The 22,308-nt window shown below is 48.5% G+C and overlaps 1 protein-coding gene across 7 annotated transcripts in view; it reads left to right on the forward strand.

Annotated features, from left to right (window-relative positions):
• Nucleotides 1-19: 19 nt before the first annotated feature.
• Nucleotides 20-22,308, forward strand: part of UBE3B (ubiquitin protein ligase E3B) — a 52,482-nt gene continuing 30,193 nt past the window's right edge. The window contains exons 1-14 of one of the 7 annotated variants that reach the window (XM_060612510.3): nucleotides 20-159; nucleotides 3,278-3,480; nucleotides 4,663-4,844; nucleotides 4,993-5,113; nucleotides 6,699-6,758; nucleotides 7,179-7,283; nucleotides 9,207-9,303; nucleotides 10,584-10,669; nucleotides 11,570-11,652; nucleotides 15,649-15,754; nucleotides 16,060-16,180; nucleotides 17,095-17,272; nucleotides 19,059-19,222; nucleotides 20,785-20,952. In XM_060612510.3, coding sequence (XP_060468493.1) covers nucleotides 4,684-4,844; nucleotides 4,993-5,113; nucleotides 6,699-6,758; nucleotides 7,179-7,283; nucleotides 9,207-9,303; nucleotides 10,584-10,669; nucleotides 11,570-11,652; nucleotides 15,649-15,754; nucleotides 16,060-16,180; nucleotides 17,095-17,272; nucleotides 19,059-19,222; nucleotides 20,785-20,952 — 1,450 coding nt within the window. In that variant the 5' untranslated portion in view covers nucleotides 20-159; nucleotides 3,278-3,480; nucleotides 4,663-4,683. The other 6 variants (XM_060612509.3, XM_060612512.3, XM_060612511.3 and 3 more) reach the window with 6 other exon arrangements.

Raw genomic sequence — 22,308 nt, forward strand, 5'->3', positions numbered from 1 at the left:
GAGCTCTGAGCTAGGACACCCCGGGGCAAGATGGCGGTCGGGCCTCGGACGCTGCCCCGGGTCCGGCAGAGCTCGAGGGCACTGAGCTGAGGCGGCGGTAGCTTCGGCCCCGACCCGGAGCGCGGGGGCCTCGAGCGGATAAAGGTCTACGGCCTACGGGTAGCGAGTGGGAACAGGGTTGTGTGTTTTCCGAGTGGTGGGGGGACTTTGAAGGAGGTGGCTCTTTGGCCGGGTCCCTGCCTCCCCAAGTCGGAGGGCGGGTGCCGGGGGCTGACTTTCGTGCTCGGGGGGTTTCTCCGTAGCCGTTTCCATCCCTTTTCAGCTCTGGGGCGATAGGCCTTTATAGACAGGCTAATGCTGGGTGAAAAAGGTTTGTTATTGTTGTTGATGCCGAGGAAAGATGCTGGGCCTCAGGAGTCCCTCCCCCAAACCGGAGTTCAAATCCTATACTCGCTGTGTGACCTTGGGTGAGTTCCCTCACCTCTCCGAGCCTCGGTTTCTTCCTCTGTAGAACGGACTCATTGGTTCGTTTCACAGAGGGAGCTGTGTAATACAAGTTTTGGTACCTGGCATTCAGCCCTCTCCGTAGAGGCAGCTGGTGTTAATGATTTCAATAAAGAAAAACTTGGTCGTAATTTGGCTCTAACAGCCCTGTGGACAGCCTTGCACGTGCAGCTGTTTGTTTTTGCTGTTCCATGAGTGGGGCAGTCTCCAGGTCTTGTCGGTTTCACTTTAAATAATTGCTTTGGAGTTGGACGTGGCTTCAGATTCAGGAGTCTAGTGACCTCTCACAAGTCACGTTCCCTCTACGTTTCATTTGCTCTGTGTGAAGGTGGGATTGATGATAACACACACCTAGATAGGCAATAGCCTTCAATAAATGATAGCTGTTCTTATTAATAGCCTAAGTGCAATTGCCTGTTCTTTCAAAATTGGACCATTTGAGACCTTATAGAGCTGTTGAAAAGACAGACTGGGTAAATATCTGTACACTGCCTGATTCATGATCCGCCCTTAAATGGTGATGGTCACCACACCTGCCTGCCCAGCTGTTCGCACCATAGGGGGAAAATCCTGTCGGGCTCAGACAGCAGTTGATATTTCTGGCCTTTCACCTTTGGATGATACTCTCTGGCCTCTTTCATAATTCTCCATGAAATTGACCTCATCCAGGGAAGACTGATGTTGAGCAGATATCGTGGGAAGATAGACATAGAGTCTGAGTCCTGTCTCTTAGTATTAAAATCTTGGCTCTGCCCATCACTGGCAGTCTAACATGGACTATGGGAGATACTAAGTGATCTCACAGGGTTGCTGTTATGTAGAAGGGACATGACACATAGTGGGTACTTTAATCAACTTCCTTTCCTTTTTGCTTTTTAAGTAATCTTGGTTAACCCAACCTCTTGGGTTTCTAATTTTTCCACCTATATCATTGTTTCCCCTAACTGGATTGTAAGTTTGTTTTGGGGGGGTTTTTTGGTTTTAAGTCTGGATGCTACAGTAAAGCCCAGTTACATGCTATCTGCTTTCAGATACTCCTTGTTAGTATTTTCCCACTTAATCCTAATCACAGCATCCTGACGACTAAATTGGGATACAAGAAGTGTAAATATTTCAGTTAATTTTTGTAGCACCCCTAGGAGGCAGGCACTATGATCCTCAATTTACAGATAAGGAATCTGAGGCCTAGAGAGGATAAATAATTTGGCCAAATGAGGTAGACTGAAAACCAAAAAGAACCAAGGGTACTCGAGATGATCCAAGGTTTTTTCTACTATACACGGCCTTTTCTTTCTTTGATTAAGTCAAGTTTGTGTAATCTTTCATTACAGTTACTTCGAATACACACTTAAAAGACTTCGTAATGTGTTTTGATTAATAAACTGGTAGATTTTAGATAGAAGAGAATAAGAAAGAATTAGAAAAACTGCAAGTACAGACTATTATACGGTGTAAACAAAACCAGCATATAGGATTGCCGAGGGGATGCTAATCTCAAGGAAGAGATCTTATCCTACGAGGCTGTTTGGGAGAAGTGAAAGTTTTGAGATAGCCTTTCAGGTACTTTGTCAGTTTGCATATGCAATCTCCTGTTTTTCCATTGAGAAGAGGCTCCTTCTTTTCATCACCCCTTCCCCCCCCATCCTCCCCCCCCCCCCCCCCCCCCATGAGGGACTCTCTTCCTGTTAAGGAAGAATCATACCATTGTGCTCAGGGCTTGGGCCCTGTCTTCTGCAGCTCTCTGGAGCTTGAAGCTGTTAACCAATCTAAACAGGGCCATAGCCCAAGTGACAGGACTGGTGAATCTTAGTGCACCCAGGGATAGGACAAAATTTAATGGGGGAGGAACGTAAGGGCCCTTAGTGACTAGACAGATGAGAGCCCGTACTGCAGAGTTAAGAAAAAAATTCTCACGTCTGTACAAAGAATACGTCAATTAGACTTACTGTGTAATCTGTCAGCCACCTTGATAGGTATTTGACATAAATTGTCTCATTAAGGCAGAAAGGGTCTGAGACCTCTCCCTGTGGGGGCTGCATGGCAGAGCTAGAGACGGGCTCCAGCTGTGACTCGAAAGGCTGTGTGCCTCTCACAGTGCTGTGCTGCCTCACTGCATGCTTTCTGCAGAGAATTTGGAAAACGGACTAGTTCAGGAAGCAGAACTTCCCATCATTCCTCCACCTCCAAACAACCACTGTCTACATGTTGTTTTTCATTTCTTAGGCATAAATGTTTTTCATTTTCATTAAAAAAATGCCACACATAACTTTCAATGGCTTCTTAACATGCCATTCCCCTCTGTTCGTGCTTAGTGCCATAAGGTGTGTGCGGCTTCAATTAGCTTCTTTGGGGGTTATTTTCAATCTATTCCCTTTCAGCTGGAGGACTGGGGAGGTACACTATAACATTTAAACCAGACATGAAGGGATGCCTGGGTGGCTCAGTCGGTTGAGCATCCCACTTCAGCTCAGGTCATGATCTCACGGTTCGTGGGTTCGAGCCCCATGTCAGGCCCTGTGCTGACAGCTCAGAACCTGGAGCCTGCTTCGGATTCTGTGTCTCCCTCTCTCTCTGTCCTTCCCCTGCTCATGCTCTGTCTCTCAAAAATGAATAAACGTTTAAAAAAATTAAATCAGACGTTAAGTAAAAATGAGAATACTAGTGTTTTAAACCAGAGGCACTTTTTATTACTTTTATTCAGTGCGGAAGATATATGATACCCTGCCTGTAAAACTTAACCCCGAATCTGGATTTTTCCATGTGCTTCTGCCAGGAAGGACAAGCTCCTCTGAAGCGAGAAGCTGCCCTCGGCATAGTGAGTCCTGTGCAACATCACTAATGATTACCTGGCGTTTCTGTGTCACAGGCAGGTCCTCAGGTGAGCTATTCAGACTGCTGCTGGGCAGAGAGAACAAGTGATTCAGAAGACTGCTACCTTTTTCTCCCCTGCCTTCTTTCCTGCCTTCCTGTGACCAGGTGGGCTCTGTTCATTTGTTTTGACAATTACCGATGAGAGACCCACATGTTGTTTAACAGATGCGAATCCGTGTTGAAAAGGGACCACAGAGGCCTCTCGGTATGTTGACATGGAAAGAGCCTTGAATGAGCTTTTTATTCCTGATGATCTTTTCATGTGGGTGCTGCTCTGAGGGAGGTAACGTGGTAAAGGGATTGTTTTCCAGAAGTCTGGATTTCTGAGTAATCCCTTTGAATAATTTTGTCGGCTGGACTGCTTATATAGTTGGGATAGAATGACAAAGTTTTCAAGCATCCAAAGAAATTTCATCGTGGGAGGCTCCACGGACCCATGTTGTGTGCTCTAGGCATAGCCAAAGCCACATCTTTGGGAAAAGATAGTGATTGGTGATTTAGATAAAAATGTAATGGACAGTTTAGACCCTCTGTCCAAAACATGCCGGTCAGTGGATGGACAGATTCTGCTCCGACGTCCTTATCAGCCCTTGGCAGAATGGGAACAGTAAGGGCAGCCGAGTAAGTTATACATAAAACCGAATGTATTCAATCTAACAGATTGTCTTGCATTTTGGACTCACACGTTTGGCTTTTTTAGCGTTAAAATGGCTCTTTTTCCAAAAAAAATAAAATAAAAAATAAGGGCTTATTTTGTGCTGGGCACAAAGTAGATACCAGTAAATATTTGTCGGGTGAACAGAGAAATGAAATAATGGTGACGGTAAATAATTATGTTCGATTTTTTTTTCCCTTCAAGCCTGTACTTTGCAAAATAAATTTGACTGCTCAGCTTTAGACTGCTCCAGAAAATTCAAATACCTAGGAACCTTTGACCTAGAGGATGCCTGGTTTGAATTAGAGCTTTATGGATGGAACCGGTTCATGCTTTGTTCATCTATTAAACAATTACAGAGCCCACACCCTATGGCAGATGCTGTGCTCTTAAGAAGATGTGATTATTTAATGCAGGAAAAAGCACCGCTGGTCTAGATGAGGTGCATGAAAAGAGCCGATAGGAAGTTGGGACTTGTGCCAGGAGAGCTATTAGCCACTGTGGAGGGAACCGAAGGGTCCTGAGTAGCTCTGCTGCTGCCCGAATGCGTGCCCGCCCGCCCTTGGCTCGCGAGCCCCTTCCTGTGTGCTTCCTCAATGATCTACGTCAGCCACTTGCCGTTTTCCTTGCAGGGTTCGTGCAAACTTGCAAACATGTTCACCGTTTCTCAGACCTCGAGAGCGTGGTTCATCGATAGAGCCCGTCAGGCTCGGGAGGAAAGGCTGGTGCAGAAGGAGCGGGAGCGGGCGGCCGTCGAGATCCAGGCCCATGTTCGCAGTTTCCTGTGTCGCAGGCGACTGCAGAGAGAGATCCGGTGGGTGCTGGGAAATCCTCAGCACGTTGTCCCCTGTCCCCAGTTAATAGCAAGAAAAAATGGTGTTTTCTCCTACAGTTCTTGAAAAGCCTTCCAGCTGCTATGAGCTCCTAATTTAAAATGTCTTTCCGCCTCCTTCCCCTCCTAGGAGAGAGATCGATGAGTTTTTTAAAGCAGATGACGTGGAGTCCAGTAAAAGAAGCGCACTTTGTATTTTTAAGATTGCCAGGAAACTGCTCTTCTTGTTCAGAATTAAAGAGGATAATGAGGTAAAATAATAATAGTGAACACTGTGCTTACCCATCTGCCAGGTCTTTTGAAATTATTTTGCAAATATAATTCATTTAATCCTTATAGCGACGCTACAAGATAGATTCTGTTACCACCACATCCTGCCCTTTTTGTTTTCTTGGGATGTGTTTTGCGGGGATTACACTCAGTGCTTCTGAGAATCATCACAATTCTTTTACATTGACCATGACAAGCACTCCGACTCAGATGTATACAGGAGTGAGGCAGGTTGGGCAACTGAGTGGAAGAAGCCATTTACAGGAGAAAACAACAAATTATAATAAGTAGGAGCACCAGGGTGGCTCAGTTGGTTGAACATCCGACTTTGGCTCAGGTCATGGTCACACAGTTCGTGGGTTTGAGCCCCGCATCGGGCGCTGTGCTGACAGCTCAGAGCCTGGAGCCTGCTTCGGGTTCCATGTTTCCCTCTCTCTCTGCCCCTCCCCTGCTCATGCTCGCTCGCTCGCTCTCTCTCAAAAATAAATAAACATTAACAAAAAAGAAATAATAATCAGTAACTGGCAGGAGGTGGTGATGGGGAATGATGACATCAGAGGGAGTTGATGGGGTGTGTGGCATGGCCACTGAAGGGGAGCGGCCAGTCCTGGGCTCCAGCCAGTGGTGGACTGCTGTGAATTTTGAAGAGAGATGCTGGTGATCCTTGTACTCGTTTTTCTCATTTGTAAAAGTTGGTAGCTAATTTGAAATTTCTTTTAAATCCTGTAAACCAAATGAAGCGTGCTGGTTGCACTTTGGGGATTAGAATGATCAGCCTACAAACGATTCCAGGAAGTAGCGAGTTGTCTGTAATGGTACTGACAGTCCCATCGAGGAGGGCCTCTGTGCTCCCAGGGGTTAGACGTTCATTACTGCTAAGCATCCCATTGTGCCAGACCTTCTTCTAGGCAGTGGGGCCCCAGAAGGAAATGAGATGGGCGGGGTCTCTAACCCTGCGGAACATGTAGCCCAGAGAGAGGCAGGACTACACAGGCAGGAAGATGAGGACAGGCAGGTGCCGTGAGGTGACCCCTGTTGATGGAGGAAACTATAGTCTAGAATGCTGAGGTGGCTGCCCGGGGCCATAGCACTTTTAAGGGTGGATCCAGGGCCAGTATAGACAGCGTAAAGTGGTTTCCAGTTTCCACTTTCCTTCCTTTTGCATTTCAAGTTAAAAATGATGGCGTGACAGGTTGTGGGGAAAAAGTCCGTGTCTGTGGTGCTTACAGAGTGGCCACCGGGAGAGCGCGACCCAGGGAACAGCTGCTAGCCCGCAGGAGCACGGGCCCAGATTGCCGGGTTGATTGTGTTTTTTCCAAAGGCACCCCTGGCTGAAACCACGTGTAGGGCTCCTCCAGCCTGTGGGCCACCAATTTGAGAACCTTACGTTAGCCTTTCTGATCCCCAGTTTCCACATCTATAAGGGAGAATTCAATATGATCACGTCCGTGAGTCATCTGGTGTCATGTGAGTCCCGCACGTGCCAGGTACCCACGGAACGCTTGCTGCTTTCCCATTTCAATGTGGCTTGCAGAAACGTGTAACCCCCATCCTTCCTCTTCGCAGAGATTTGAGAAGTTGTGTCGCTGTATCCTGAGCAGCATGGATGCTGAGAACGAACCCAAGGTAAGCAAGACAGGGGCTGGGAAGTCTCCCACAAGCTCTCAGGCCGATCTCTTTGGTTCTGAAAGTTCCTGCTAAGTGTTACGATTTTGTTAGGTCGGACTTTGCATACGTGGACACACACACCTGCCTAATAAGTAATGACTTGAAAACATTACCGCAGTGCAACTGGTTTTCTTAGTCTTTTCATTATCCAAGGACTGCGTTCTCCTCTGACCTCTTAGGATGGTAAATTCCCTCACTAGGCTATTTTATCTATGGGTTTAGTGTTCAGATAAGTCCTACTCCCTGTTTATTCACCTGTTCATTCCCACTGCCTTCCCCAGCGCTGGACCTAGTGAACTTGTCCTGTCCCAGTAGCTAGAACATAGGTAATTTGGTCCCTGTTTCTGCCCATTACATTTCTCTTTCTCCTGCTTGTAGGTGTGGTATGTGTCCTTGGCTCTTTCCAAGGATCTCACCCTCCTGTGGATTAAACAGATCAAACACATTCTTTGGTGTTGCTGTGAGTTTCTTGAGCAGCTCAAGGTAAAAACAGAACAAGACACCTGTAAATGTATCCTTTTCATTGTAAATATATTCCCTCTCATTGGAGGCCTTTAGAGTATATCTTGAGAGTCCTCAAGATTCCATCATAGGTTATTTCTTTGGAAGTTTATCAGAGTCTAGTACAGAATTATTAGCACCCCTGTTCTAGGAGAGAGCAAGCTAGATACCGTTATCAGTAGGAGTCCTTCTTTTCACGTATAACATTCTGAACATTGGCTTATGCTCACCACAGTCTTGACACCCAGAAATCTGTTGCCTTTCTTTTTATTCTTTTGAAATAATGGATAATTTATCGTTTACATTATGCTAGTCAGGCTTCTTGGTACAAGTGCAGAAACCCAGGGCACCTGGGTGGCTCCGTCAGTTAAGCGTCTGACTTCAGCTCAGGTCATGATCTTGCGGTTCATAACTTCATGCCCGCATCAGGCTCTGTGCTGACAGCTCAGAGCCTAGAGCCTGCTTCGGATTCTATGTCTCCCTCTCTCTCTCTCTGCTACTTCCCCTACTTCCCCTGCCTGCCTCTCTCTCTCTCTTTCTCTCAAAAATAAATAAACATTAAAAAAAATTTTTTTAACTAAACAAGTGCAGAAATCCAACATGTGCAGCTCCTAATACATACAAGCTAAGCAAGAAGGAGAATATTTTTTTTAAATGTTTATTTATTTTGGGGGGACAGAGGATCTAAGATGTGTTCTGTGCTGACAGCAGAGACACCGGCATGGGGCTTGAACTCACAAACTGAACCATGAGATTGTGACCTCAGCCGAAGTTGGATGCTCAACCGACCAAGCCATCCAGGTGCCCCGAGAATATTTTTTATAGAACATTCTCTGTAATGTGGCAGCCAGGGATGACCAGAGCCAGGAGCTTCTAGGATTCTCCCTCGTCCCTTTCTCTCCTCTCTGCTCCCTTTTGGAATCGCTTTGTTCTCTCCTGTTGTAATCACAGTAGTTCTGGCCTCACATCCTCACTCTTATCTTGACCAAAGAGAAAAGGGAGGCCTCTCCCACTAGTTTAGGAATCAGAGAGGACAGTAAAGGCCCAGTGTTGTCCTGGTCTCAACCTCAAACTGGTCACAGTGGCAAGAGGGGGGAAGGTACTGCCACTGGCCCTTCTGGTCCTGTGCCCACCCTTGTGTTATGAGAAGGTGGGCAGGGGTGTGAGTGGTTGCAAACAGTGGACATTTTCACCTCGCACATTGGGAGAGAGGTTTCAGGGGCAGAGGCTTGACTCACGTGGTAGCTGAGCGATGGAGCAGATGTCCCCAGAGTCCCCATATCTCTAGCCATCTCAGGGCGCTTGTGATTGACTCTCCTGGCCTTGACCTGGCAGCAAGCATGAATTATGATTATGATAATCAGTATTACATAGAGTTACCTGTGTGTCAGGCCCTGTTCTTAGTGCTTTGTCTACATTAATCCGTTCATTTTTAACAACAACCCTATGAAGAAAGCAATGTTACCACCCATAGTCAACAGCTGAGGAACTGGGGGACAGAGAGGGTAAGCAGCTTGCCCTAACTCACACATCTAGCCAGTGGTCAAGCAGGGAGTCTGAGCCCAGAGTCCCCGTCACGTTCAATTGCATTTCTACTCTGCTGCTCCAGTGAACGTATGTCCGTACATCCATCCATCCACGTACACAGCAGGCCAGCTCCAGTCAGCTTGCTTCCCAAGAATTCTCATTCTCCATTCCCGAGAGTGTTTCAGATTCCGTGCTCGAGGATTCGTGTGCCAGAATCCCTGTCCCTGAACTCCCAAAGTGGTCATTCCCCAAGAGTAAAAGAATAAACTCGGACGGTCCTGACTCGCCGATTGGTGGCAGAGTGCATCCAGGCAAGTTGTGAGTGGCTGCTCCGCCGTCGGATGTATGACTTCATCTCAGTCTCTTTGTTGTTTCCAGCCTGAAATCTTACAGGACTCCAGACTCATCACGCTGTACCTCACGATGCTTGTCACCTTCACAGACACTTCAACATGGAAAATCCTCCGCGGAAAAGGTCTGTGGGACTGGCTTCAAAATCTTTCCCAAGTAGCATTTGCATAGAGACCTTGGGGACCTTTTCTCCTTTTGAAGAAGCATTTTCACTGCCATAAGCCTCAGGGGGGGCCCTGAAAGCATACCAATGAAGATGCCCTTGACGTTTCCATCAGATAGCATTGTAATATCCAGAATACATTCAGGATTGTGTGTTCTAATCTCTCCTTTGAATGTACGTTTAAAGGCACGGTCCCCCTGAGCTCATTTTTTAAAACTCCCATAGCACCTCAGCCTCCAAGTGATGATATTCACTCAAGCCTTGTCATTCGTGTCACAATCATTGGGCAGCAAATAATTCTATTTTGTCCATAAGATTTGCATCATGAAGCTGCCTCCTCCCTCAGATACCGTACTGAGCCTTCCGTGTTTTGTCCGTTCACTTTGTCCATCCGCTCTGCAAATGGCCTTCTCCGTGCCACATTCTGTGCGGGCACTGGAGATACAGAGAAGGCCGCTGCCTTCGGGCTTCAGGTGCCAAAGACTGCCGTGTGCCCGCCCGCCCTTCACAGAACTGGAGAGTCTGGTGAGGGAGATAGACGCTAAAGGGAAGTCCCATACATGTGACTATATGCGAATATAGGAAGGACTTACATGTGAACACACGCATGTCATGACGACCGTGTGAAACGTAGCGCTCGGAACGAAGACTACGGAGAAACAAGAACGTTGAGCGGATCCGGGAGGCCCTGCCTCCCTGTGTCTGGGACTCAGGCTCTCCCGCCGAAGTGATGTCTGAGTGAACAGCTGAAGGGAGAGTTGGGGTTCGCAGAGCCAAGGGGGAGGACTTTGAGAACAGAGGCAACTATGTGCAAAGGCTCCTGGCCAGAAAAGAGGGGTTATTTTAAGGCGTGGGCTGTGGGGGGGGGCATTTAAATCTTGGGGAGTTCTGGCCTTGAGTTCCAGGGTGTCTGTCTCCCAGCGGGGAGAGGCAGTGGCCACAGAGAGCAAACGGTGCCGGGCCCTCGGAGGGAATTAGGAAAGGTGCGACAGGTGCTCAGAGGCTGGGGACGTTACTTCTGGCTGAGGGAGATCATAGGACCCATCACCTGAGAGGTGACACTTGAGCTGGACCTTCCAGGAGAGTGGATTCTGGAGTTCATCCTCTCCCTGTGCCTGATACCAGGCTGAAGGGGAGTAGGAAGACAAGCCACCGAAATGATGGCCTCGGGCCTGGGGTGTGCTATAAATAGTTCACGGTCAGGCCAGTGCCTTTTCTCTCACACGTCTTTCTTCATTCAGGGGAGAGTCTTCGACCAGCCATGAACCACATCTGTGCAAATATAATGGGACATCTCAACCAGCATGGATTCTATCCTGTGCTGCAGGTTTGTGAGTGCATCCCCGAACACGTGACCTCTCTCTTCAGTACCTGAACTTGAATTTTCACAGCTGATTTTGGCATTACCTGGTGCCCTCTTCACAGAAGCTTTTTTGCAGGAGGAGTTTAATGCTCAGCGTCCTGTCCCTTCCCCCACCTTGAGTCGCTTGTGGTCTGTGTCGAGGGAGGACAGTGGCACTGGGGTCCCTTCGTTGTGCTACATCTTTGGCTGCAGAAATGACCCAGCTGCCTGACACTTAAAGTCGAGAGGGGAGGCCTCAGGATTTGATTCCCTCGGGTTCCTTCTTGGGTGAAGTCTGGAGTTAGCTTTCTTGCTGTGTCCTCAAACACCCTTCTGTCCACACCACCCCTGTTGTGCCGGCTCACACACCCGGGGGAATAAATGCCGGAACTCTAATCGCTGTTTAAAAGCGGTTTGGGATTCTCGGGTTTAGAAGTAGCATTGATGGAACCCTTCCTTCTGCCCGGCGCTGAGATGGGCTCCTTCCTGATCGGGTTTCCTCTTCTCACATGAACCCTGGGAGGCGGTGTGATGGCCGAAGGTGGTGCCGTCAGCAGCACGTCTCTGTGAGGAATCTTCTACTGGATGCCAGAATGTAGGAGTAGCATACGTATGAAATTTTAAGTGTGGTAGTCTTTTTATTGGCTGTAAACTTTTTTGGCTGTTTCTTATTTTAAAAATTTAAACACAATATTTAGAGAGACAGTGGTATAATGAAGGAGATACCCTTTACTTTGCTCTCCCTTCATTTTTGGAAAACATTCTAAATATAGGTTTTTTTTTCTTTTTATCTGAAGCACTCATTTTACTTCTGTGCTACTTTTTTACGTACAAGTGACTGTAGGTTGGCATCGGCCCCTGACCAGTTAAAATGTTCTTTTTCAGATGCTGTTAACCCGTGGCCTGGCAAGACCCCGGCCTTGTCTGTCCAAAAGCACTTTAACTGCGACCTTTTCTCTCGCACTGCGGTAAGTAACTCCAGCTGAGGAGCTGGCGTGCTTCCGGAAACTTCCTCCTCTCGCTTTCCCTTCCTCCTGTTCCTCACGTTACGTGTGGGGGCTTGCCTGTTCTGTTCACTGACAGGGTGCATCTGTGGCAGCTCTTCTGTCTGTGCCCCTGAATTTTTTGCATCGCGATTTGAAGGAAGCTTTTCAAAACGAATTGCTTTCATTGTGCCACGGACCCAAGACCCAAGCATTTTTCCTTTTGAGCTTTTTAATTGATAAGATAAAGAGAACCCCTTGAGCTGGAAGAGGCCCGGCGAAAGGCAGAGTAGAGGGTAAAGGGAGTAGTGTTGTGAGCCCAGGTTTAAAATGTTAAAATCTGGGCCGCCTGGGTGGCCCAGTCAGTTAAGCATCCAACTAATGGTTCCAGCTCAGGTCGTGATCTCACAGGTTAGTGAATTCAAACCCCACATTGGGCTCTGTGCTGATGGTGCAAAGCCTGCTTGGGATTCTCTCAGTGTCTGTCTGTCTCTCTCTCTCTCTCTCTCTCTCTCTGCCCCTCCCCCACTCACAGTCTTTGTCTCTCTCAAAAATAAATAAACTTAAATAAATAAATAAAATACAATAAAATGTTAGAATCTGGAGGCTCAGAGAGGTTGTGCTATTTGCCTTCACTTAGATAGGAGATACAAAATACATAAGCTAAGTACTTCCATATAGAAATTATGCCTGCAATTCTGAGAATTACCAAGTGCACAAAGCTGTGTCTGTGACTGGGTCCAGAACATTCTTAAACTGTTGAGAGGAGCACAGACTTGGGGGGGATGTTAATATGATAACTTGATCATCTTAATCCCCAAGATAATAATAACTTTGGGCAGGGGGAGTGTTACGGTCAAACCAGTGACGTAAAGCTCCCTGCTCTGCCCCCCTTTGCTAATCCACAGGGCAATTTACCGCAGAGAGCTCTTGACAAGTCCTGAGGTCTAAGAACCTTTGGGCCTGTTTAATCCGGTGCCAGCCCAAACATATCTGAACGTGGAATACCCCCACCTAAGTTTTCACTGGTGGAACGTGTCTATTGGTGTCCCATGGACTCCTTTCCTGTGGAATACCAGTTAGCAAATGATGGTCTAGAGATTGGTTGGTAAACTTTTTCTGCAAGGGGCCAGCTAATACGTATTTTCGGTTCTGTGGTCCATGCAGTGTCGGTCACAACCACCCTGCTGGTGTGGCACAAAGCACCTATAGATGATGCGTACACAGAGGAGAATGGCCATGTTTGAACAAAACTGTATTTGCAAAAATAGGCAAGGGGCAGAATTTGGCCTGTGAGCCATTTTTGCCGCTCCTGGTCTAGACTGTGCTTTCCACTAACCATTAGCCACCTGGGGTTTAAATAGACATATATTAAAATTAAGAATTCAGTTCCTTGCAGCGTCTGGGTGGCTCAGTTGGTTGAGCATCTGACTCTTGATTTCTGCTCAGGTCATGATCCCAGAGTCATGGGATCGAGCTCTGCATCTGGCTCCATGCTAGGTGTGGAGCCTGCTTAAGGTTCTCTCTCTCCCTCCCTCTGCCCCTGCCCCCTGCTCGCATTCTCTCTCTCTCTCCCTCTCTTTAAAACTGAAACTAAAATTAAAATTAAAAACAAAAAAAGAATTCAGTTCCTCGGTTGCATTAGCCACGTTTCAGGTGCTTCGGGACCACGTGTGACTGAGCAGTGACAGCCTTATTGGACCACACAAAGAAGAAACATTTCCACCATCACGGAAAGTTCTGTTGGACAAGGCTGGTCTAGAGCAGCCTTCTCTGTAATGAGAACCACATTTTAAAAGACCAGAAATAAGGGGAAATTATTTAAATCGATATATCCAAAATATAATCATTTCTACATGTAGTCAGTCTTTTAAATTCTTTATTTTAGTTAAAATTAACTTGGGGCACCTGGGTGGCTCAGTCAGTTAAGTGTCTGACTTCGGCTCAGGTCACGAACTCACCGTTGGTGGGTTTGAGCCCCGCATCGGGCTCTGTGCTAACAGCTCGGAGCCTGGAGCTGCTTCAGATTCTGGGTCTCCCTCTCTCTCTCTGCCCCTCCCCCGCTTGCACTCTGTCTCTCAAAAAGAAATAATAAACATTTAAAAAAATTAATAATTTATTTCTTTTCATACTGAGTCTTCAAAGCCTGTTGTGTATTTTACCCTTAAAGCCTACCTGCATCTGAACTAACCACATTTTAAGTGGTCGGGAGCCACACGTGGCTACTGGCTACTGCGTTGGACAGCCCATTTCTAGAAGCGAGATCCTTACGAGAGAGGAGCAGGGGTCTGCCAGTGATGCTGTAATTAGTTACAGAAGTAGACCAGATCGTCTAGTAAACAAACACACCTTCCTTTCAGACTCTGAGAGGAGTCGTATTTAATGAGTCCTAAGACATAGGTGCAAACAGGTTTTCCAGCGGCAGGTGTCCCGCATCTGCTCTCTCTGAGTCACTTTCTGGAGCAGTTCGTTCCAGCCTCGCCCACCCTCCCCTCTCGTCAGAGGCAGGGAAGCGTTGACACGCAGGTGCCTGAGCTCCAGGGCACAGGGCCGCTCTGCCGCCCTCCTCCGTCTCCTGAGAACAGAAGTCTTCCCTTCCGTTCCAACGTCCCTCCCCCGCCCAGAGTGTTGTAATTCATGAGTGATTCACCGAGAGGGTCACATCCAGCCATTCCGTCATGTTCCTTCTCCTTTAAGAATGTGGTAGCCTCCATCATTTAGATTTTTTCACTCTGTACGTTAGAGTCGTTAGAGTCCATTGGCTCACTCTGAAGGCCAGGCGGCTCTGAAGCCTTTTCCTTAAGTAGTGTCCTTTTTCCCCTCTGAGTATTTGAATGTAATTGAACATGGCCAGGACCTTTTAAAACAAAATACCTAGGGGTTTTGTCACAGTAGGATATACTATTGAAAGTCTGTAAAATCATAAACGTTATGTTCAGACGTGATCACTAAATCCTATGATGCAAATAGCCAACATTCATGGGCCACACGATTGTTTTAAGATTTATACCCACATTAACTGACTCCTCACCACATTCTCTAATCTTAGTTTTATAAATGAGGAAGTTAAGGCCCAGAGAGGTTAAGGCATGAGCAGGGCCCCGGTCACACAGCAGGGAGTGACAGGGCCAGGAGTTGAACCCAGGCTATCCTGACCTCAGAGCCCATACCCTTTACTCCTCGTTCTTTATTCTTGTCTCACATATTGGCCACAATTTTGTATTCCAAGAGCAACATATATTGAATCCATGGCACGTGGCACCTTCTCAAACTCGTCTTGTTCCATTCATTCCCCAGGCCCCCGTTTTGCCCAGACTCGGTTTCTGTTTTTTCCCTTGTGCCTGTCCAGCTCCCTGGTTGCAGCGTGAGCTCTGTACTGGCGGGGACTGTGCAGCGAACGTCTCCTTTACCATCCTCCCCTGCCGTGCCAAACACTGAGGCCACACATAAGGCCACATCCTGAGACCTAGCAGGACGTCTGCAGAATTTGTCCCCCAAGGGGGCTCAGGTGCAACAACTGCGAGGCTAAAGGAAGTGTTTTGTTTTGTTTTTTAGAGTTTATTTTGAGAGAGAAAGAGTGGGGGAGGGACAGAGAAAAGGAAGGGGAGAGAGAATCCCAAGCAGGCTGTGTGCTGTTGGCATGGAGCCTGACACAGGGCTCAAATTCACGAACCATGAGGTCATGACCTGAGCTGAAACCGAGAGTCAGATGCTTAACTGACTGAGCCCCCCCAGGCGCCCCTAAGGGAGGTTTTTGATGACCTCATGCAGAGGTGTACGTAACAGGGCACCAAGGGAAACCGAGCATCTAGTACGTATGTGTGATCTTTTGAGACTGGATGTCCCCATTTTCAGCCTTTAGTTTTCCTAGACGTCCTGTGAGGCGTAATTTCAAGGGAGTTGGGGGCATTGGCAGAGTGGTTCTTTGGTTCCGGGGCAACATGCAAACCCATGTGAATAAGGCGATCTGTCTGTGTCTAGCCCTGTGATTGCTGCACAATTTTCAGACAGTCTGCTTCGGCCATTCCTCATCCACATCATGTCTGTGCCTGCTCTCGTGACTCACCTCAGCACAGTGACCCCTGAGGTAAGTGGCTCTCCGGTTCCCCACCCCCAGTCCATTTTTGCCATTCTTCTTAGAAATTAGAGAGTAAAATGTTTTCTCCCTTCATTTCCACCTCTTCTCCTGACACTTCTACTAAGGCAGGAGCTGCTGTAGACGCACTCGTGTTAGCGGCCGAGAGAGCCAGGTCCTCATCTTGGTTCATTTTCTTCCTGGCCGTTGAGAGCATGTTTGGCATCTAGGTGTTGATGTGCAAGCGACCAAGTTCATGCTCCAGTGGGAAATTCTTCCTGTCGGCTCCCGCTCTAACAGTCTGCAATTGTTCGCAGCGCCTCACCGTTTTAGAATCTCATGACATGCTTCGTAAATTCATCACATTTTTAAGAAACGAAGATCGATGCCGTGACGTATGTGAAAGCTTAGAAGGATGCCATACGCTTTGTCTAATGGGTGAGTATCTGTGGCTGGGCATCAGGAGAAGCCCAAGCGTGTTTGCTTTTTGCTGTTCTGGGGATCATGAGTTGTTTTTAGTAACGCTTGGAAGTACCTAACGATAAAAGACATGTAATTGGATACATAAAATAGACACGTAGAATTGAAAACTGATGGAAAATATAGCAACCTGGCAACCTGGCTGAGTGAAAAATGTTAAATTTTGGCCCTCAGCTTCCTGGCATCCAAGAGAAGAATGAAAATGGGATGAGTCACCTGGGTAATTCTCATCTCAAAAGAGAAGGGAGGGCACAGCTGGGTGGTGTTTAGATCGGAGCAGAGCCTCATCATCTATTTTACGTTTTCCTTGTAAGTAGAGAAAGGACAGAAGCGAATAGGTAGAGCGTAATTCTCATCACTTAGAAGAGGTTTTTTTTAATGGAGGAAAAGGTCCTTGGGGCTAAATTTTAAGGGAGTTCGTGGTGAGTAACTTCGGTGAACGCTGAACAAGAGTGACTTCCTGGGACGTTCAGGTGTCCTTCCAAAGGTCATTTCTTACATTGACTCTCGATTCTCGAGTTTTAGTGTCGTATCGAAGTGTTATATGCTAACTAAAGTTCACACACGTCTGCGTATGAGTCTGCCTGTCATCCTCACGGCAAGAGTGGGGATCATTATCCCAATCTTCTAGATGAGGAGACGGATTCGAGAGGTGGGTTGAGGGTCGCACAGCTCCTCTGTGGCAGGGCCAGGGTTTGAAGCCAGGCGCGACACGGAGCAGCCCCAGCACTGCCAGCTGCCAGGTGCCTCTCCACGTGGGATTTCTTCCTGCACGTGGACATGACTGCGGGAGCCCCAGGCGGAGAGTGGGGCTGCGAGGTGACGGAGCGGGTCTGCCCGGGCTCCTTGCACTCAGCCTTCTCTCTTTGCAGGCAACCTTCTGCAGTTGGGCTCCCTCAGCCCCAAGGTGTTAGAGGAAGAGACGGATGGGTTCGTGAGTTTGCTCACCCAGATGCTGTGCTACTGTCAGAAGTATGTGTCCCAGAAGAAATCCAACCTGACGCACTGGCACCCCGTCCTCGGCTGGTTCTCCCAATCTGTGGACTATGGGTAAGTCCCAGGGCAAATCACTGCCTTTCTTGTCTCCTGCCTGTCTGTCACCACCTCCCCCTTCTTTCTTCCATCTTTCTTCCGGCTTCTGTTGTTTTGTTTCTGGTTGCAAAAGTAATATATATCACTGGATAAAATCTAGATAAGACCAAAAGAAAAAAAACCATCCCATTGTGCTACTACCCAGAGACAACCGTGTGAACGTCCCTTCAGTTTCTTTTTTTTTACCTGTAAATATCAACAGGTTTTTTTTTTTTTTTTAAGTTTATTTATTTTGAGAGAGAGGATGCACATGCGTGGGGGAGGGACAGAGAGAGAGGAGGAGAGAGAGAGAATCCCAAGCAGACTTGACACCATCAGTGCAGAGCCCGATGTGGGGCTTGAACCCACAGCCTGTGAGATCGTGACCTGAGCCGAGATCAAGAGCCGGGCGCTCAACTGACTGAGCCACCCAGGCACCACTCAATAGTTTTTTGTTGTTGGTTTTTTTTTTGAGATCATTTATTTTGTATTTCATTCTTTAGTAAATTGTGAACCTTATCTGTCAACCCTATTTTTTCTTTTTCAGTATCACTTTTCCTGACTCCCTAGACTGCCGTATTTTGCAGGTGATTAAAATAAGCCCCGTGACTGAAAGGGGGTAGAGGTCACCTCAGATCCTTTTCAAGAGGTGGAATATAAGTTTAAAATTTTGTAACTAAAGGACTCAAAAACATTAAAAGCGCTAGGCTCAAAGAGAGAGATTAAGTAAACGGCATCACAGATTTGAAAGCAGAACAAGCCTCCTGGGCTGAGATGAGGCAGGTCTCGGGAGTGAAGGTGGCTAGAGCTTCTGGCTCTTTTCCTGTTCAGATAGCTGCCTGGATCCCTGGCAGATGTCCTTGAAACAAAGAGTGAGGGCCAGGGGAGGAAATCCCAGGATAGCCTCCCTTTTCCTCCTACCAGAGTGCCATCCAGTTGAAAAGACAAATGGCCAGCCCGTGATGGGCCCCAGTGTGATAGCCCAGCCTGAGGAGAATGGGGCAGGTGTGTTGTGGCCTCAGGAAGGATGTTCTGGGAGGCAGGAGGGGCGGGGGGGGCAGCAGTGGGCAACCTGGTCTGCTCTGAGTGGACTTGGACAAGCCCCTTTACCCTGCTCTCCTTGCCCGAAACCCGGGGATGATTTTCACAGTCTCTCGGAGTGTGGTGTTTCAGAGGATTGAAGGAGATAAGGTACGTGAAGGGCCTGCCTCTAGGCCTGGCTCGTGCTCATGGGTCGTGGCTGTTTCCACTGTGGTGCCGGGAGCCAGGGGAGCCCTCATAGGCTCTTAAGCCGGGAGGTGATGAAGGCGGATTTCAGGAGTGTGAGTCTGACGCTAGGGCTGCGGCGTGGAGCGGGGAGACTTTCAGGAGGTTGGGGGTCGTGGAGACTCGCGGGCCAGGCCTGCGGGCTGGATGTGAAGAAGAGGCCAGTGCAGCAGACGGCAGATGGCTTTTGTCGACTGGATGGTAAATGGGGTGGGGTCAGAACAGAGAGAGGGCATGACTATGGCAGGTGGAGCCTGCGGCCCTGGGGCGAGCAGGGATGCTGTTGGCGGCACGGGAGGCCTGGGTGGGGTGGCAGAGGAGGCAAAGAGGCCAGTGCCTTATGCATCTAGGCCCCCTTTTTCGTATCCTCTTACTCGCCATGTCGAGTGGCAGGTTGTAGCCACCCCTCCAAGCGGAAGGCCCTCTGGGGAGCTGAGCGGGCTTTCCCCGGCCATCCGTCAGGCGGAGCTGACAGCGCCCGTCTCCTGCTCTCTCGTAGCCTTAACGAGTCCATGCCCTTGATCACCAAACAGCTGCAGTTCCTGTGGGGGGTGCCTCTGATCCGGATCTTCTTCAGTGACATCCTGAACAAGAAGCTTCTGGAGAACCAGGAGCCAGCCCACGCGCAGCTGGCATCCCCCCAGAACGTGCTTCCCGTGAAGAGTAAGTGGCTCGGGGGGGCCGACCCTGTGGCTCTGCCTGGCTCGGGGGCCGCTCCTGCTGTCCCTGTGTGCCTTCTCCCCTCTGTTTCTGTGACGCTCGGACTTCTCCCACAAGGGTTTTAAGACCACTAAGCCAAGTTCACATTCAGCAAAACAGCAATAGAAAATCTTCAGGAATAGAAAACAAGGACCAGGGAAGTAGCAGTAGGTGAACAAAACCGAGGTCGTATATAGAGAAGAGTGTCCACAGATGGGTGTGCCACAAGGGCCATGGTGGTTGTCTCTGGGCTTCCATTTGGCTCTGAATTTCTAGTAGCTAAAATGAAAAGGGGGGTGGGGATCTTTTCTTACTCTTCCCTAGCAGGAAGAAGGAAGGCCCGTTTCTTAAATTTTAAATTTTTTTTAAGTTTATTTATTTTGAAAGAAAGAGAAAAAGCATCAGCGAGGGAGGGGCAGTGAGAGAGGGAGAGAGGGGATCCCAAGCAGTCTCTGCACTGTCAGTGCAGAGCCCAACACGGGACTTGATCCCACCGACCGTGAGATCACAACCTGAGTCAATACTAAGAGTTAGACACTTATCCAACTGAGCCACCCAGGTGCCCTCAGTTTTTTAAGTTTATTTATTTATTTTAGGAGAGAGAGAATCCCAAGCCGGCTTCTGCGCTGTCAGCACAGAGCCCGATGTGGGGCTCCATCTCATGAACCGCGAGATGATGACCTGAGCCCAAACTAAGAGTCAGATGCTTAACTGACTGAGCCACCCACATGCCTCAGAAGGTTCATTTCTTAAGGGAGGTAGAGCCTTTCTGAGTTCCTAATCATAGAAAAAGTCTCCCACGTGGGGGTCCTTATGCAGAGGACACTGGGTCACTGGCCAGGCCACCTTGGCATTGCTCCTACTGCGGAATCAGTCATAGGGTCCATGGAAAGGTTCTTGCCCACTCTGAGAAAAGTTCGGGAAATGCCAGTGACACCGAGTTCTGTGGCGCCACCTGCCTGTGGCAAATGTCCAGGTTCCGGGTGACTTTTCTTCTGCCAGCCAGTGTGGTGCAGAGCCCCATGTCACAGCTGCCCGGGAGCAGGGCTCAGTGTCGCTTCAGCAGGATGTAAATGTAAGGGAGAAGGTTTAAAACTAACCTTCGAGCACAACCCAAAGCAAGTATCAGTGCTCGAGGTTGATGCTGCTCCCCTCTGAAAGTACAGAGAACTGGGAATCAACCAGGCCACCCGCCTTCACCCATCATCCCCTAGTACGGTCGAATTTTTACCCTCGTGGGTTCTGAAGTCCGGTGGCAAAGTAAAGGAATCCCCTGTAGGAGTCGAACGTGCCTGGCTTGTTCTGGAACATCTTCTGATGTTCTGAAGAGGTCTTTGGGTTCCACCTAAAAGCCTGTGGTTAATGCTTTTCTAATTTATCCCAGAGAGATAACTTGAGTCAGAGCAGTGGCCCCACTGTCCGGCCCTGGCTATAAAGGAGGCACGTTATCGAAATGCTCTTTACAGAGTGAAACTGGGCAGATGGCTGAGCGTCTGCTCACACGTTCCTTCTCCTCTCCATGCCAGACCTCCTGAAGCGCGCGTTTCAGAAGTCCGCATCAGTTCGGAATATTCTCAGGCCTGTTGGGGGTAAGCGTGTGGACTCTGCGGAGGTCCAGAAGGTCTGCAACATCTGCGTCCTCTACCAGACCTCGCTGACGACCCTGACCCAGATCCGGCTGCAGATACTCACAGGTTGGGAGGCCTGAGGCGTCTTCTTCCGTCTCCAACACTGGGGGATGACTTTTCTTAGAAAAAGCTGATTTTCTTCTGGCTTCCTTAGCTCAGAAAATATATTTTGGAGGAGGCTGTTTTTTTTTTTTTTTTTTTTCAACGTTTTTTATTTATTTTTGGGACAGAGAGAGACAGAGCATGAACGGGGGAGGGGCAGAGAGAGAGGGAGACACAGAATCGGAAACAGGCTCCAGGCTCCGAGCCATCAGCCCAGAGCCCGACGCGGGGCTCGAACTCACGGACCGCGAGATCGTGACCTGGCTGAAGTCGGACGCTTAACCGACTGCGCCACCCAGGCGCCCCTGGAGGAGGCTGTTTTTGAGCTATTCCCCTTCAAGGTTGATACACCTCAGCTAAATGGCTCACACTAACCTCCATCCTGGCGTGGCCGGCTTGCTCCTGTGACCTGGCTCTTGTTTTCATTACGGAGTGCCATTTGCTTTCAAAAGTTACTGTTTTTCTGAATAGAAAACTAGAAAAAAAGAAAAGAAAGAAAACCTAGACCATATTTAATCCCATTTTCCAAAGATAACCACCTGTGCCTGAGTGTGCTACACGTATGTATATATTTAGACTGAAATACGTAGTTGTGCCCTTTCCATTAATCATTTTAGAAGCATTTTATCCCGGTCAGCGGTTCTTCCAAAGTGTCATTTTTATCGGCCGCATAATATCTTCATCACATGGGTCTCTGCCCAGCATTTTCCTTCTTAGCTGAGCAAGGAAGAAAGTTCTGCGCCCCGCCCCCCTCACCCCGCCCCTGTGAACACAAGAGTGTGGGTACTGGGGGCTTTCCACTGCCTCGCAGGACTTGCTCGTAGGAATTGGTCTTACGAGGACAGGAAGTCTGTGAGCCGTAAAGCCATTGACTACGTAAAGGATATGGAACTTTTCTGTTTCATTGTACCTTTTTTTACATCATAAATTGCCACTGCCTCTCTCTTTCACACTTACTCATCTTCACGTATTGATAGAGCACCTATGTGTGCCAGGCTGAGGATAAAGAGGTGACTGAGACAGTCGGGGTCTCTTCCCCGAGGGATTCTAAGAATGAGGAGATGAGCTGTAGGCACGGGAAGAATGTAGCGCCCATCATGACGGGCACTGTGACCGTGGATGTCATGAGACAGCGTGGGCTTGGACTGGAGCAGGGTTTCCCGGCCGCGGCACTGCTGGCGTTTTGGGCCCGACAGTTCTTGGCGGTGGAAGCCGTCTTGTCCTTTGTAGGATGTTGAGCGGCCCAACCATCACAGATGCCCGTGGCGCTTCCCCTCCCCGTTCGTGCCAACGCTGCCCGTCTCCAGACACTCTCAGAGG

This window comes from Panthera onca, chromosome D3, assembly GCF_046562875.1.
Source record: "Panthera onca isolate mPanOnc1 chromosome D3, mPanOnc1 haplotype 2, whole genome shotgun sequence".
Lineage (NCBI taxonomy): Eukaryota > Metazoa > Chordata > Mammalia > Carnivora > Felidae > Panthera > Panthera onca.